Source organism: Schistocerca nitens, chromosome 6, assembly GCF_023898315.1.
Source record: "Schistocerca nitens isolate TAMUIC-IGC-003100 chromosome 6, iqSchNite1.1, whole genome shotgun sequence".
NCBI classification, from domain to species: Eukaryota; Metazoa; Arthropoda; class Insecta; order Orthoptera; family Acrididae; genus Schistocerca; species Schistocerca nitens.
Genome location: NC_064619.1, coordinates 236,728,956 through 236,745,285, shown reverse-complemented (window position 1 = coordinate 236,745,285; position 16,330 = coordinate 236,728,956). Strand labels below are relative to the sequence as shown.

General features: G+C 44.3%; 1 protein-coding gene across 1 annotated transcript in view; it reads left to right on the top strand.

Moving 5' to 3' along the window:
• Nucleotides 1-15,788, top strand: part of LOC126263302 (neural-cadherin-like) — a 282,686-nt gene extending 266,898 nt beyond the window's left edge. The window contains exons 2-3 of the mRNA XM_049960390.1: nt 8,863-10,232; nt 15,730-15,788. Coding sequence (XP_049816347.1) covers nt 8,873-10,232; nt 15,730-15,788 — 1,419 coding nt within the window. The 5' untranslated portion in view covers nt 8,863-8,872. The remainder of the gene's footprint in view (nt 1-8,862; nt 10,233-15,729) is intronic.
• Nucleotides 15,789-16,330: the final 542 nt, after the last annotated feature.

The following is a 16,330-nucleotide window of genomic DNA, read 5'->3' as shown; positions in this document are numbered from 1 at the left end:
TGCGTGCACTGCCGCCCGTGAAATCTAACGATGTACTAATGTAAGTGTTACACAAAGAGTCGCTACACAGTACCTCAGAACCGCCTGTGTTGTTATGTAAATCCGTAAATGTAATCATTTCGTGCACTCCATATGCACTGTAGCAACGATAAATCTTCAGTGAATTCGAAATTTCTAAAAGGGTGTACTATTTTTTTCCGCCAGTGTATTTACTTGACACGTTTTAATCAAGTCTCGACGGCTGTCATACTAAGAGTACAAAAGGTAGTCGCAACTGCTTCGAAATAATAAATGATAATTGGTGGGTGAGAGTGAACCGTCTAGCACACGGGGACGGTTTTCCGTGCCCCACCCTGTAGCCATTTATTTCCGCCTTTGGGTGTTAATGTAGTCATTTTTTTAAAATTCTTTATCCAGTTTATATTTTTATAGATGATAAACTACTACCTTATATAATTACTGGTTCGTATCAGTGTTACAATAATTTATTGTTCGAGCTGATCGACAATATACAAGTAGTGTGTTAGTAACTGATCTGCTACAGGCAAGTTATGTTGTTATCTTTAAGTACTATGACTCCGTATTGAAGATATTCTATGCTAATCAACTACTCTACACTACCTGCAGCGTTACAGGCTGTGCCAGTTTCATATAAATCTACTATGAGATGGGCACGCCCAGCGAGCTGATCCCAGGGGGCGTGCCCCTAGGACTGGGCTGGCCCAAAAGTCTTTAATTATCGTTGCAATCTTCGATCTGTCTAATACTTTTTCTTATGCGGCCCGCCACGAATTCCCTCAACCGACATCCTCAATTGTTTGCTGGATGTATTCCAATCTCTGTCTTCCTCCACAGTTTCTGCCCTCTACACCTCCCTCTAGTACCGTGGAAGTCATTCCCTGATGTCTTAAGAGATGTCCTATCATCATGTTCCTTCTCTTGTCAGTGTTTTCAACATATTCCTTTCCTCTCCGATCCTGCGCAGAACCTCCTTATTCCTTACCTTATCAGTCCACCTAATTTTCAACATTCGTATGTAGCATCACACCTAAAATACTTCGATTTTCTTCTGTTTCGATTTTCCCATAGTCCATGTTCCACTACCATAAAGTGCTGTACTCGAGACGTACATTCTCAGAAATTTCTTCCTCAAATTAAGGCCGACATTTGATATTAGTAGATTCCTCTTGGCCAGGAATGCCATTGTTACTCTGCTTTTGATCTCCTCCTTGCTCCGCCCATCATTGGTTATTTTACTGCCTAGGTAGCAGAATTCCTTAACTTCGTCTACTTCGTGACCATCAATCCTGATGTTAAGTTTCTCACTGTTCTCATTTCTACTACTTCTCATTACCTTCGTCTTTTTTCGATTTGCTCTCAATCCATTCTCTGTACTCATTAGACTGTTCATTCCGTTCGGCAGATCATGCAATTCTTCTTCACTTTCACTCGAGATAGCAATGTCATCAACGAATCGTATCATTGATATCCTTTCAACTTGAATTTTAAAGCCGGCCAGGGTGGCCGAGCAGTTCCAGGCGCTACAGTCTGGGACAGCGCGACCGCTACGGTCGCAGGTTCGAATCCTGCCTCGGGCATGGGTATGTATGATGTCCTTAGGTTAGTTAGGTTTCAGTAGTTCTAAGTTATAGGGGACTGATGACCTAAGATGTTAAGTCCCATAGTGCTCAGAGCCATTAGGACCATTTTTTGAATTTTAATTACACTCCTGAATCTTTCTTTTATTTCGATCATTGCTTCCTCGATGTACAGATTGAACAGAAGGTGCGAAAGGCTGCATCCTTGTCTTACACTCTTTTTAATATGAGCATTTCGTTCTTGGTTGTCTAGTCTTATTTATTCCCTCTTGGCTGTTGTACATATCGTATATGACCTGTCTCTCACTACAGCTTGCCCGTACTTTTTTCAGAATTTCGAACATCTTGCACTATTTTACGTTGTCGAACGCTTTTTTCAGGTCTACAAATCCCACGATCGAGTCTTCATTTTTCTTTAGTCTTGCTTCCATTATTAACCGCAACGTCAGAATACCCTCTCTCGTGCCTTTACCTTTCCTAAAGCCAAACTGATCGTCACCTAGCGCGTCCTCAGTTTTCTTTTCCATTCTTCTCTATATTATTCTTGTAAGTAACTTGGATGCATGAGCTTTTAAGCTGATTGTACGATAATTCTCACACTTGTCAAATCTTGCCGTCTTCGGAATTGTGTGGATGATGCTTTTCCGAAAGTCAGATGGTATATCGCCAGACTCATACATTGTACAGACCAACGTGTATAGTCGTTTTGTTGCCACTTCCCCCAATGATTTTAGAAATTCTGATGGAATGTTATCCATCCCTTCCGCCTTATTTGATCTTTAGTCCTCCAAAGCTCTTTTAAATTCTGATACATACTGGATCCTCTATCTCTTCTAAACCGACTCCTGTGTCTTCATCTATCACACCAGATAAATCTTCCCCCTCATACAAGCTTTCAGTGTGTTCTTTTCACCTGTCCGCTCTCTCCTCTGTATTTAACAGTGGAATTCCCGTTGCACTCTTAATGTTACCACCGTTGCTTTTAATGTCACGGAAGGTTGTTTTGATTTTCCTGTATCCTGAGTCTGTCCTTCCGACAATCATTTCTTTTACGATATCTTCACATTTGTCCTGCAGTCATTTCGTCTTAGCTTCCCTGTACTTCCTATTTATTTCATTCCTCAGCGACTTGTATTTCTGTATTCCTGAGTTTCCCGGGACATTTTTGTGCTTCCTCCTTTCATCGATCAATTGACGTATTTCTTCTGTTACCCATGGTTTCTTAGCAGTTACCTTCTTTGTATCTATGTTTTCCTTCCCAACTTTTGTGATGGCCCTTTTTAGAGATGTCCATTCCTCTTCAACTGTACTGACTACTGAGCTATTCCTTATTGCTGTGTCTGTAGCCTTAGAGAACTTCAACTGTGTCTCGTCATTCCTTAGCACATCCGTATACAACTTCTTTCCGTATTGATTCTTCCTGACTAATGTCTTTAACTTCAACCTACTCTTCATCACTAGTATATTATGATCTGAGTCTATATCTACTTCTGGGTATGCCTTACAGCCCAGAATCTGATTTCGGAATCTCTGTCTGACTATGATGTAATCTAATTGAAATCTTCCCGTGCCATCCGGCCGTTTCCAAGTATATCTCCTCCTCTTATGATTCTTGAACAGAGTATTCGCTATTACTAGCTGAAACGTGTTACAGAACTCAATTAGTCTTTCTCCTCTCACATTCCTTGTCCCAAGCCCGTATTCTCCTGTAACCTTTTCTTCTACTCCTTCTCCTACAACCGCATTCCAATCTACCATGACCATTAGTTTTTCATCCCCCTTTACATACTGTATTAACCTTCCAATATCCTCATACACTTTCTCTATCTCTTCATCTTCAGCCTGCGACGTTGGCATGTATACCTGAACTGTCTTTGTCAGTGTTGGTTTACTGTCGATTCTGAGAAGAACAACCCTGTCACTGACTGCTCATAGTAACACACTCTCTGCCCTACCTTCCTATTCATAACGAATCCTACTCCCGTTATACTATTTTCTGCTGCTGTTGATATTACACTATACTCATCTGATCAGAAATCCTTGTCTTCTTTCCACTTCACTTCACTTCACTTCACTTCATCCCACTGACGCCTACTGTATCTAGATTGAGCCTTTGCATTCCCCTTCTCAGATTTTCTAGTTTCCCTACCACGTTCAAGCTTCTGGCATTCCACGCCCCGATTCGTAGAACGTTATCCCTTCGTTGATTATTCAATATTTTTTCATGGTAACCTCGCCCTTAGCAGTCCCCTCCTGGAGATCCGAATGGGGGCTATTCCTCAATCTTTGGGCTATGGAGAGATCATCGTGACACTTCTTCAATTACAGGCCACATGTCCTGTGGATACACGTTACGTGTCTTTAATGCAGTGGTTTCCATTGCCTTCTGCATCCTCGTGCCGTTGATCATTGCTGATTCTTCCGCCTTTAGGGGCAGTTTCCCACCCCAAGGACAAGAGAGTGCTCTGAACCTCTGTCCGCTCCTCTACCCTACGAGTAATTTCCATTACACTAACCTGTCCTACGTCAAGTTGGGTACGATTGTCGAGTCACGTGTTCGACACATCCTTCTCCCCCTAGTCCAGAGTGTGGCGGACCCCGACCGTTACGGCGGTCGGAGAGTCCACGCCCTGGCGATATGGGATTGGTGTGACCAGGTGTACATCTCATGTTTTGCTCATTGTCGCGATTATCCCCCAAGTTTCCTGAAGAACCTTGCGTGATACCTCGTTGGCCAGGTTATTTAAGATTTGAAATATACCTTATTGCCGCAATGAGTTGGGTACTTTCTGCCGTAATGGAGCTGCCGAATCATCGTGCAGGGGGCACTCTAAAAGCACGCGATCGGGGGTTCCCCCTGTGATCCACTGTCAAACGAAGGCGTAAACCTTCTCCCAAAGTGGCATAAATATGCCGGATATGGTCCGTGGCCAGTGAGAAAGTGAAATAATCCCCTCGTTGGCTTGAATTACGTCATAGTTTACCGTTACATAACACCTGGTAGGAGTAGAAACGTTCTTCTTCCAGTAACTTCAGCTCGCACGATTCTTGCAATAATTCTATCCCCCTTCTTTTAATTGACTTCTTATGCCCTACTTGAACACCCATAATTTCCCTTGTCTTTCCATTTTCCACCTTTTTTAACCCAGAACCATACGGCCTGATGTCTAGGGGACAAAGCCGCATTATCACCAGAAAAGTCCCTCCTGGTGATGCCCTATAAGCCCCTACCGAACATAACAACGTATTCCTTTGCCCCATTCTCACGGCCATGACATGCACGACCCTCGTGAGCCTGTGTGCGCAGACTCCCGAACCGTAACCTACAATGGCTGTCGGTATACTATTGTGATAGAGTTTGATCATCTCCGTCGGTAAATTGAATCTCTTGTATACTACCTACGAGGGTAATCTCAAAAGTAAGGTCTCCTATTTTTTTATAAGTTCATAGACGTGTTTATTTCTACAATGGTTTACATCAGTTTACAGCTTCAACATTTAGATATTTTTCGACATAATCACTATTGTCGATGCATTTTTGTAGACGTCGTGGTAGTTGTTGTATGCGCATGTCATACCAGCTCGCCGCCAAGCTGTTCAGATATGAACCTCTTCTTTCACCTCGTCTTCGGAGCTGAATCACTTTCCAGCGAAATGTTCTGTTAACCTAGGGAACAGGTGATACTCACCGAGCGCCAAGTCAGGACTATAGGGTGGGTGGGTGATTATGTTCCACTGAAACTGTTGCAGGAGAGCAACGGTTTGCCGAGCGATGTGTGGGCGAGCGTTGTCATGGACAATGTGTACGCCCTTGCTCAACATTCCTCTTCTCCGGTTCTGAATTGCCCATTTGAGTTTTTTCAGAGTCTCACAGTACCTGTCAGCGTTAACTGTGGTCCCAGTGGGCATAAAGTCGACCAACAATACCCCTTTCCGATCCCAAAAAGCGGATGTCATGACTTTACCGGCAGACTGTGTTTGTTTGAATTTCCGCGGCTTTGGTGAAGAAGGATGCCGCCACTGGCGTGATTGTTGCTCGGTCTCAGGTGTAAAGTAGTATGCCCAGGTTTCGTCACCCGTGACAACTGAATGCAGAAAGTTGTCCTATTCGGCTGCAAGGCGATGAAGAAATGGGCGGGAAGCATCAACTCGTTGCCGCATGTGGTCCTCAGTCAGCATGCGTGTCACCCATCTTGCGCACACCTTCCGGCAGTTCAAAGTTTCCGTTAAAGTTCTGTGAGCGGTGCTTCGGAAAACCTCAGGAACCAACGTGCAGAGATCATCCAGGGTGATCCGCCGATCTTCACGCATGCTTTGCTCAACCTTCAATATCGTCTCCTCAGAAATTGTCGGTCTCCCGGTCGTTTGTTCGTCTTGAATTTCGGCCCGACCAGCTGCAAACTCTCTACACCACTTACGAACATTTTTAACATCCATACACGACCCACGATACACTTCCGTCGAACAGAATAACTGGGAGCAATACACACTTGGCGGTAACATCCAACGGGAGCTCCATTCTCAACGGCTGCCAAGCCAAGACTGAGCGCCTCAGCGCGGCGTGCTCATGTTTATACACAACGCGTGAAGGACTCTTCATAACAGTGCGATCAACTGCCACACAAACAGAGTTCTGTACTTATAAAAAAAATGGGAGACGTTGCTTTTGGGATTACCTTCGTATTACCTATAAGGTAATGTAGCACTTCTGAGTTAATGCATTCTGCAAGTTTTTTCTAGCAGCTAAGTGAAGGTGTCAATAATTCAAAAACAGTCTTAATCGCATTTTTTTTTACAATTGTATTGACCAACTAGGATCACGTTAACAACTTCAGTTCCTCTTCTTCCTTTGTTGTTGTTTCCTATTTTTCCAGTATTCCCTCATTTTCTCCCTATGAAGTCTCTTCCTTTCTTCTGTCCATGTTGTTCCCGATTTTTTATTTCTTCTGCTTTGAAAGCCTTCCAAATTTAGTATTTTGTTTTTAAAACAGTTTCTTTCTGCTATTTCTGATTCTTTGATGTTGTTTCTTTCAAGATCTTTCTTACTTCTGTAATCAATGCTATTGGCGATTTCTTCTTCCAGAAATTAAGGAGTATTTGTTTTGTGAGTCTATTTCCACCCATTCGGTAGAGATGTCCAAGAAAGGTTAATGTTCTTTTGGCCATTACTTCAGATATTTTCTCTATATTTTTGTAGATCTCCTCATTGCTTCTTATTTTCCAACCATCTGCAGTTTTCATTGCCCCCATTATTTTTCTAATAATCCTTCTTTCCAGTACCTCTAGTTTGTCCATCTTATAGTTCATCGTTAGGCATTCAGATCCATATAAACATTATGGTCGTACCACCGTGGTGTAGCGTTTTACTTTTGTTTTTCTAGATATACGTTTCTTGTTGTACATATTTTTGGTCAAACCATATGCTCTTTCCATTTTGTTAAATCTTACATCTATTGCAGATTTTTCTAGTACATTCTGTTGTATAGTTTCTCCAAGATATTTAAATTTATTTACTCGCTCTATTTTACCTATTTGTGTTTCTATGTATTTTGGTGCTTTTTTAAATATTTGTCATCAATTTTGTTTTTTCCGCTGAAATTTTGAAACCAGTTCTGTTTGCTAATTTTTCCAGAATTGTTATTTGAGTAACTGCTTTTGTCATGTTTTCTGAAAGTATTGCGAAATCATCCGCATATTATTATTATACGGCCAACCGGTTTCAACCCGACGCAGGGGTCATCTTCTGGGCGTTTACGCCGGCCGGAGTGGCCGAGCTGTTCTAGGCGCTACAGTATGGAACTGCACGACCGCTATGGTCGCAGGTTCGAATCCTGCCTCGGGCATGGATGTGTGTGATGTCCTTAGGTTAGTTAGGTTTAAGTAGTTCGAAGTTCTAGGGGACTGATGACCTCAGAAGTTAAGTCCCATAGTGCTCAGAGCCATTTGAACCATTTTTTTGGGCGTTTACATCATTGGTCGACTGCTGGTGGTGTCACTCCTGTCTACATAACGGTAGGAAACGATAGAAGATGACCCCTGCGTCGGGCTGAAAGCGGTTGGCGATATAATTTATTTACACGTCAAGTTCCGTATGACCAAATTGAGAAGCAAATCTCCAAGGTCATGGAACGTGTCAGTACATGAACTTACAACATAAAAGTAATAACAGATAAAAATAAATGTTCATGAACTTGAAAAGAAGTCAGTCCATAAGTTTAAGTAAACGCTATCAGCAATACAATAAGAATCAGCTTAATTATTCAAGGAACTCCTCGGCAGAATAGAAGGAGTGACCCATGAGGAAACTCTTCAGTTTCGATTTGAAAGCGCGTGGATTACTGCTACGATTTTTGAATTCGAGTGGCAGCTTATTAAAAATGGATGCAGCAGTATACTGCACAGCTTTTTGCTCAAGAGTTAAGGAAGTCCGATCCAAATGGAGGTTTGATTTCTGCCGAGTATTAACCGAGTGAAAGCTGCTTATTCTTGGAAATAAATTAATATTGGTAACAAGAAACGACAATAAGGAATATACATATTGAGAGGGCAATGTCAAAATACCCAGACTCGTGAACAGAGGTCGGCAAGAGATTCGTGAACTCACACCACTTATTGCCCGAACCGCCAGAGCCAAAAATATCCTTCTAGAATGGGAAGAGTTACCCCAAAACATAATACCATACGACATAAGTGAATGAAAATAAGCAAAGTAGACTAATTTACGTGTCGAAGTATCACTCACTTTTGATACCGTTCGAATAGTGAAAATGGCAGTATTAAGTCTTTGAACAAGATCCTGAAGGTGGGCTTTCCACGACAGCTTACTATCTATCTGAACACCTAGAAATTTGAACTGTTCAGTTTCACTAATCATATGCCCGTTCTGTGAGATTAAAACGTCAGGTTTTGTTGAATTGCGTGTTAGAAACTGTAAAAACTGAGTCTTAGTGTGATTTCACGTTAGTTTATTTTCTACGAGCCATGAACTGAGGTCATTTACTGCACTGCCGAGTCAATGTTGCACACATCATCCTTTACTACCAAGCTAGTGTCATCAGCAAACAGAAATATTTTAAAGTTACCCATAATACTAAAGGGCATATCATTTATATAAATGAGGAACAGGAGTGGCCCCAATACTATAATAATAACAATAAATGCGATTAAGATTGTTTTTGAATTATTGACTAATCATACTAATCGCTGCTTTTCTCCACAACCATGTTGTCCAGAAATCTAAGTGAAGGTGTGCCTGTGCTTGCAGGCGTGTGGCGATGCCTGGGACTCGGCTGATGGTGGCGGCGGTGCTGCTGTGGTGCGCGTGCGCGGCGCCCGCTGACGCCTCCTTGCGGACCAGGATTCCGCCGCGGCGCCGCAACGTGGTCGTGCTGGCGCACGACACGCGGCCCGGCTTCGACGTACGCCAGTTCCCGAAGGGCCACAGCTACCATCTGCTCGACACCGGATTCTCCGACTACTTCGCCCTGGTGCCCGGCGACATACTCATGACCACGGCAGACCTGCGCCCGCTGCTCGGCCGGAACGTCACGCTCGCCGTGCTGGAGGACGGCGCCGTGAACCGGACGCTGGAAGTGGCCGTGCTGGACCGGCGCGACATGCTGCGCTTCGAGGAGCGCCGCGACCCGGCCACGGTGGCGGAGAACGCGCCCGCGGGCACACACGTGGCCACGCTGGAGCCGGTGGCCGGCTGGCGCGGCGGCCCGCTGCTCTACCGGCTGCTCGTCGGCGACCCCGGCGGCGCCTTCCGGCTGGAGGCGGACAACGGCTCCAGCGCCGCGCTGGTCACCGCCTGGCCACTGGACCGCGAACAGCAGGCCGACTACGAGCTCACCGTCGAGGCGGAGGACGCCCTGGGGCTGGAGCGCGCCATCACCACGCTGCGCGTCCGCGTGCTCGACGAGAACGACAACGGCCCCGTCTTCTCCAGCAAGGAGTACCGCTTCCCCGTCGACGTGGGCTGGGTGCCGCCGCCGGGCCGCTTCCGCACCGTGGGCAAGGTCTCCGCCGCGGACGCCGACGGGGACCGCGTCGTCTTCTCCCTGGGCGCGCCCAGCCGGCTGGTCGTGATCGTGCCGCAGACGGGCGAACTGCTGCTGGCCGGCGACCCGCCGCAGGAGGACACCGACTACGAGATCATCGTCGAGGCGCACGACCTGCGCTCGCCCAGCCGCAGTGCGGTCGAGCCGGCGCGCGTCTTCCTCCAGTTCAACGTGCCGCCCCCGGTCCAGCAGGATCGAGATCTCCTGGCGATATCTGAGGAAGAACAACACATCGACGACATCGAGAAAGAGTTCGAACCCGGCCCCGACCCGGAAGAAGTGGCTGAAGTCGTTCCGAGCGTGCACCGCATCACCAAGCGCCGAGTGACGCGCGCCGTGCGGCCCACCAAGAGGATAGAGTTCACAGAGGCAGACGGCGAGACCGAGGGCCGTGTCGTCTTCCAGCTGGAGAAGGAGACGGAGCGCGAGACCTTCAAGATCCGCGACGAGAACCCCTGGGTCACCGTCGAGCCCAATGGCGCCGTTCGCGTCAAGAAGAAGTGGGACTACGAGGAACTAGGCCCGGAGAAGACCATAGACTTCTGGGTCACCATCACCAACGCCGCAGCAGCTCGTAAGTACCTCCGTTCACTTTTAATTTCTTCGTGCAGACACATTCTCTCCTACGTGCCTATAACGGGGGACGTTCATGAAATTGACCAAAAATTTTAGCTTTCAATTTAAATGGGTGAAAAACCTTTACTTATGCTTCTCACTTGTGGAAAAATGAAGTCTGTAACACTGCGTGTAATATAAAACACAAAAGCTCTCAATGGCTAAGTGCAAATAATCGTAGGCAAACTTCACGGTACATAGCAAATCCAATGTACAACAATTCTCTGTTCACTTCTAACAGTTCACTAAACAACGTTCCCTAAGTCAGCCCCGAACGATGATACACTAATGGGCCATTAAAATTGCTACACCACGAAGATGACGTGCTACAGACGCGAAATTTAACCGACAGGAAGAAGATGCTGTGATATGCAAATGATTAGCTTCTCAGAGCATTCACACAAGGCTGGCGCCGGTGGCGACGCCTACAACGTGCTGACAGTAGGAAAGTTTCCAATCGATTTCTCATACACAAACAACAGTTGATCGGCGTTGCCTGGTGAAACGTTGTTGTGATGCCTCGTGTAAGGAGAAGAAATTCGTGCCATCACGTTTCCAACTTTGGTAAAGGTCGGATTGTAGCCTATCGCGATTGCGGTTTATCGTATCGCGACATCGCTCCTCGCGTTGGTCGGGATCCAATGACTGTTAGCAGAATATGGAATCGGTGGGTTCAGGAGGGTAATATGGAACGCCGTGCTGGATCCCAACGGCCTCGTATCACTAGCAGTCGAGATGACAGGCATCTTATCCGCATGGCTGTAACGGACCGTGCAGCCACGTCTCGATCCCTGAGTCAACACATGGGGACATTTGCAAGACAACAACCATCTGCACGAACAGTTAGATGACGTTTGCAGCAGCGTCGACTATCAGCTCGGAGACCATGGCTGCGGTTACTCTTGACGCTTCATCACAGACAGGAGCGCCTGCGATGGTGTACTCAACGACGAATCTGGGTGCACGAATTGTAGAACATGTTTTTTGCTCGCATATCATGTAATTTCTGGTAACCCAGAATCTACTCGGTAGGACTCAACATGGATTCCGGAAACAGCGATGGTGTGAGACCCAACTCGCTTTATTTGTTCATGAGACCCAGAAAATATTAGATACAGGCTCCCTGATAGACGCCATTTTCCTTCACTTCCGGAAGGCGTTAGATTCAGTTCCGCACTGTCACCTGATAAACAAAGTAAGAGCCCACGGAATATCAGACCAGTTGTGTGGTTGGATTGAAGAGTTTTTAGCAAACAGAACACAGCATGTTGTTCTCAATGGAGAGACGTCTACAGACGTTAAAGTAACCTCTGGCGTGCCACAGGGGAGTGTTACGGGACCGTTTCTTTTCACAATATATATAAATGACTTAGTGGATAGTGTAGGAAGTTCCATGCAGCTTTCCACGGATGATGCTGTAGTATACAGAGAAGTTGCAGAATTAGAAAATTGCAGCGAAATGCAGGAAGATCTGCAGCGGATAGGCACTTGGTGCAGGGAGTGGCAACTGTCCCTTAACATAGACAAATGTAATGTATTGCGAATACATAGAAAGAAGGATCCTTTATTGTATGATTATATGATAGCGGAACAAACAATGGTAGCAGTTACTTCTGTAAAATATCTGGGAGTATGCGTACGGAACGATTTGAAGTGGAATGATCATATGAAATTAATTGTTGGAAAGGCGGGTGCCAGGTTGAGATTCATTGGGAGAGACCTTGAAAATGTAGTCCATCATCAAAGGAGGTGGCTTACAAAACACTCGTTCGACCTATACTTGAGTATTGCTCATCAGTGTGGGATCCGTACCAGATCGGGTTGACGGAGGGGATAGAGAAGATCCAAAGAAGAGCGGCGCGTTTCGTCACAGGGTTATTTCGTAAGCGTGATAGCGTTACGGATATGTTTAGCAAACTCAAGTGGCAGACTGTGCAAGAGAGGCGCACTGCATCGCGGTGTAGCTTGCTGTCCAGGTTTCGAGAGGGTGCGTTTCTGGATGAGGTATCGAGTATATTGCTCCCCCCTACTTATACCTCCCGAGGAGATCACGAATCTAAAATTAGAGAGAGGCATTCCGGCAGTCGTTCTTCCCGCGAACCATACGCGATTGGAAGAGGAAAGGGAGGTAATGACAGTGGCACGTAAAGTGCCCTCCGCCACACACCGTTGGGTGGCTTGCGGAGTACAAATGTAGATATATAACCAAGTGGGCGAGAGGTGCTCTTCTCTTTTTTGTCCGTTGTCGTCCGGTAATTGGCGGATTGTACACGGCCGGCAACTGGCCGAGGCGAATTAGATATCTTCATCGTCATCGCTGGTGGAACTCGCGCGAGTGGCGAGTCTTTATGGCACTGGCACCAGCTCGCATCTTTCCGCCTGCGGTGCTTTTGCCCTGACTGTGTCTTGTTCGGACGACACAGTAAAGTTCTCAAAGTTTCAATGATGAAAATTAAATCTGTGATGCGACCTTCCAGTCAAAACCACTTTTTGGAACAACACTTCAATGCTAGCTCGGTGAACAACGATTCCGTGTATTACTTTCAAGTAATATTACATAGGATGCATCTAGAAGGCTGTGATATATTCTTTTTGATTTTACAGATCATTTGTGACTCTGTTCCGTATCGAGTAACACTACCTTCACAACACTTCCTCCAGAGCTTACGTTATTTTGACATCATAAAAGAATTGCATGTAGCGAGATGCGAACTCACACGTCACGACACTTGAAACCATGACGTTATTCACTACACTTTCTTTTCCAAAGCTTTATTTAACAGAATAACGTTACACAAGTACATGACAGAAACATATGAACAACAAAATGATCATTTTATGAATTTTCGTGCACTGCAACGTATCATACTTCAGTGTTAAGTAGCGATAATTGTGGGAATACACCTTTCTCTTTATTTCTTCAGGGTCTGTGTGTGTAAAATGTCAGCAACTTTCAATGTACACTAGCACTTAGTCTTGTGATATTTGCCTCCTTTCTTTGCCGACATAGGCTCCCTCGAAGGCTTATGTCGTTGATGCGTTATTAATTGACACTTAATGATAATGGTGACGTGTTCGTGATAAATTTTCAATGCTCCGTTACCTTGAAACTGCATATTGCAAATTATAATAAAATCGTGTTTCATGCCCAATTCGTAAATTATTGACGATAACAACTCACTCCTGTCCGCAGCTCGTGGTCGTGCGGTAGCGCTCTCGCTTCCCACGCCCGGGTTCCCGGGTTCGATTCCCGGCGGGGTCAGGGATTTTCTCTGCCTCGTGATGATTGGGTGTTGTGTGATGTCCTTAGGTTAGTTAGGTTTAAGTAGTTCTAAGTTCTAGGGGACTGATGACCATAGATGTTAAGTCCCATAGTGCTCAGAGCCATTTGAACCATTTTTGAACAAACAACTCACTCCTGAGGGAACACTCTTATATGATGCCATTAACCGTCTATAAATCATTACCTGACATTTAATTACAGTAATAATTATAATAAATCATTCCGAAGTCTCCTATAGGTGTGTATGAAGTCTTGTGAGAGGCCCGTATCGAACGCTAAAGAAAGTCGGCAGCTGATCATGCGATCCTCGATATTGAGCATGACGTCAAATGATGTCACATTTGCAGTAAGTAGTGGGAAACGAGTGATACCCTTCCGTATCTTAGGAACAGTAACAAACCTACTGCTTTGTTTGTGAAGAAGCAGTTCTTGTTTTTCTTTGTGCTACTGACGGAGAAGTACGCAAGTATTCGATTCTTTCATTCTTCAGTAATGCCACGGTCGCAAACAATGTACAGAAAGCCAGATAAACTCATTTTCAGACTTCAGTGAGTGCAAGACATGTGAAACAGCAAGAACCCACAAATGAGAAATAGATTTACAGTGCCTCTCTGCAGCTGATAAGTCATTTGAAGACCTGGTAAATGAAAGGAGGCAGAAAATAAGAAACAAAAAAAGGAGCTTGTAGGGGTAGAGGACCCTGAGAACAAATATGGGGCCTTCTGAACAGATGACATGAGAAAAAAACGTTAGACTGAACTTAAAATTGCATTCCCTGAGAATCTTTTTTTAAAGTTGATGTACCTTTTTCTCAGAATATATGAAGGCAAGAATTGTGAAATTTTGTGCAATTATTTATATATACCCGGTAAATGTTGTCTCAAGAGTACATTTTGAAATTCTTAGTGTAAACTGAGATATGTGATAAAGTGCTTTGAATTTTTCATCAATGTTATATTATACCTACAGATTTATAATTAGAAAATTATTAAAATTCTCCTATTCGATGTATTCAAAAAACTTCGTCACAAAAGGTTACAATATGCAAAGAGATAAAACAGAGAAAACTTTTTAGTAATCTCTTGCATAGTTTTCCAGAAAAAGGAACATATATTACTATTTGAAAATAAAATTTTTAAATTCCATAAAAAGTGAAATATATATAATCCAAGAAACTTATCAGTAAATGTGTTATTATCATGTAAAGCATGGTACAAAATTTCATTGCCTTATCTTTCTGAATTGTGGGATTTGTGCATCTTTCAAATAATTTTTTTTTTTCATGAACGGCCCTCGTTAAAGCAAACTACATACATCGCATTATCATTTACTTAATAAGATGTTGAATCTTTGTGTGGAAGGAAATCTACCAAACTGATAACTTTACTTTTTATTGGTGAATTTCAGGACCGGGGCAATGTTGGGTAATTGTACCGAAAAAAAGAGAAATTTGGTATTTCTTTCCTGGAAATCCTTTTTTTCGGCACCAATTACCTATCATGCCTCATTTTTTTCTCGATATCACAGCTTGATCAACATCCTGCCGAGTCTTGAAAGCTAACCAATTCACAGATACACTTTTTCAAGAAAAATAATTTCATCCTATGATGAAGGCTTTCACCGTTGCTGCCCTAGTTGCTCGTGAATCTTCCGCGTTGTATGGTCGTGATCAGTCAAACTTAATTCCTCCAGCCGTTTCGACAAGATCTATGCTTGACATCTTCAGTGGTGCTCCTAGTTAGGCAGTCTTGGCGTCTCAGCGGAACCGGGACCATCTCTCATGATGTCCGGGGAAACATCACAAACGAAAAAAATTCATAGACCACGACTGTACAACACAGAAGATTCACAGGCAACTAAAAATAATCTCGGCCTTAAGGTGTACTTGGAAATTTAGTACACGTATGCAATACGCCTGATAAACCTACCTCACTCATATAAGTCACTCATGGAGCACGCGCCGCGAAAACTACCAACAAAAATAGTGACCCGACTCCCACAAATGGTGGATTATTCTAACAGTACTACTAACGAATCGAAATTGTTTCTATTAAATAACTTTATCTGTAGAGTGCCTTTCAAGATTCAACTAAACGACTATCGAACGGTGAAAAGGAGAAACAAAAGCTTAAGTTTTAAGGGTAACTGATACCAAAAAAAAAATTTTCAACAGAGGTGGTCTTCAGGAAGCTACGGGAAAAGATGGCTATTGTTACCCAAGAAAAAGCTTGATGCTAATAGATCTAGATAAAATGGTGTAGTCAGTTATTTCATCCGCCCATGAAGTTAAACTTTAGGAAAAAAAAGATAATGACACACCACGAAGGAGTTATGCACATTGGTCACAAATTGATATTCAAACAATTATCGACGCAAAAAGCAAAATTGTAAACTATGGCGGCCGATGGATGAACGTGTGACGCTGCAGCGCGATTTCACCGCGCAGCTGGCTAGGTTAGTAAACAGGGGACCTGTCGATACCAGGGCATAAAGTCTTTGTATATTTCATTCCGTGTACTCGGCTGCACTGTATTTATGCATCCCACAGGCGCGTGAAGAATATACGGAGGTCAATAAAATTCTTGTCCGCCCCCGGCAGCTGAGTGGTCAGCGCGACAGAATGTCAATCCTAAGGCTAGGGTTCGGTTGCCGGCTGGGTCGGAGATTTTCTCCGCTCAGGGACTGGGTGTTCTGTTGTCCTAGTCATCATCATTTCATCCCTATCGACGCACAAGTCGCCAAAGTGGCGTCAAATCGAAATACTTGCACCCAGC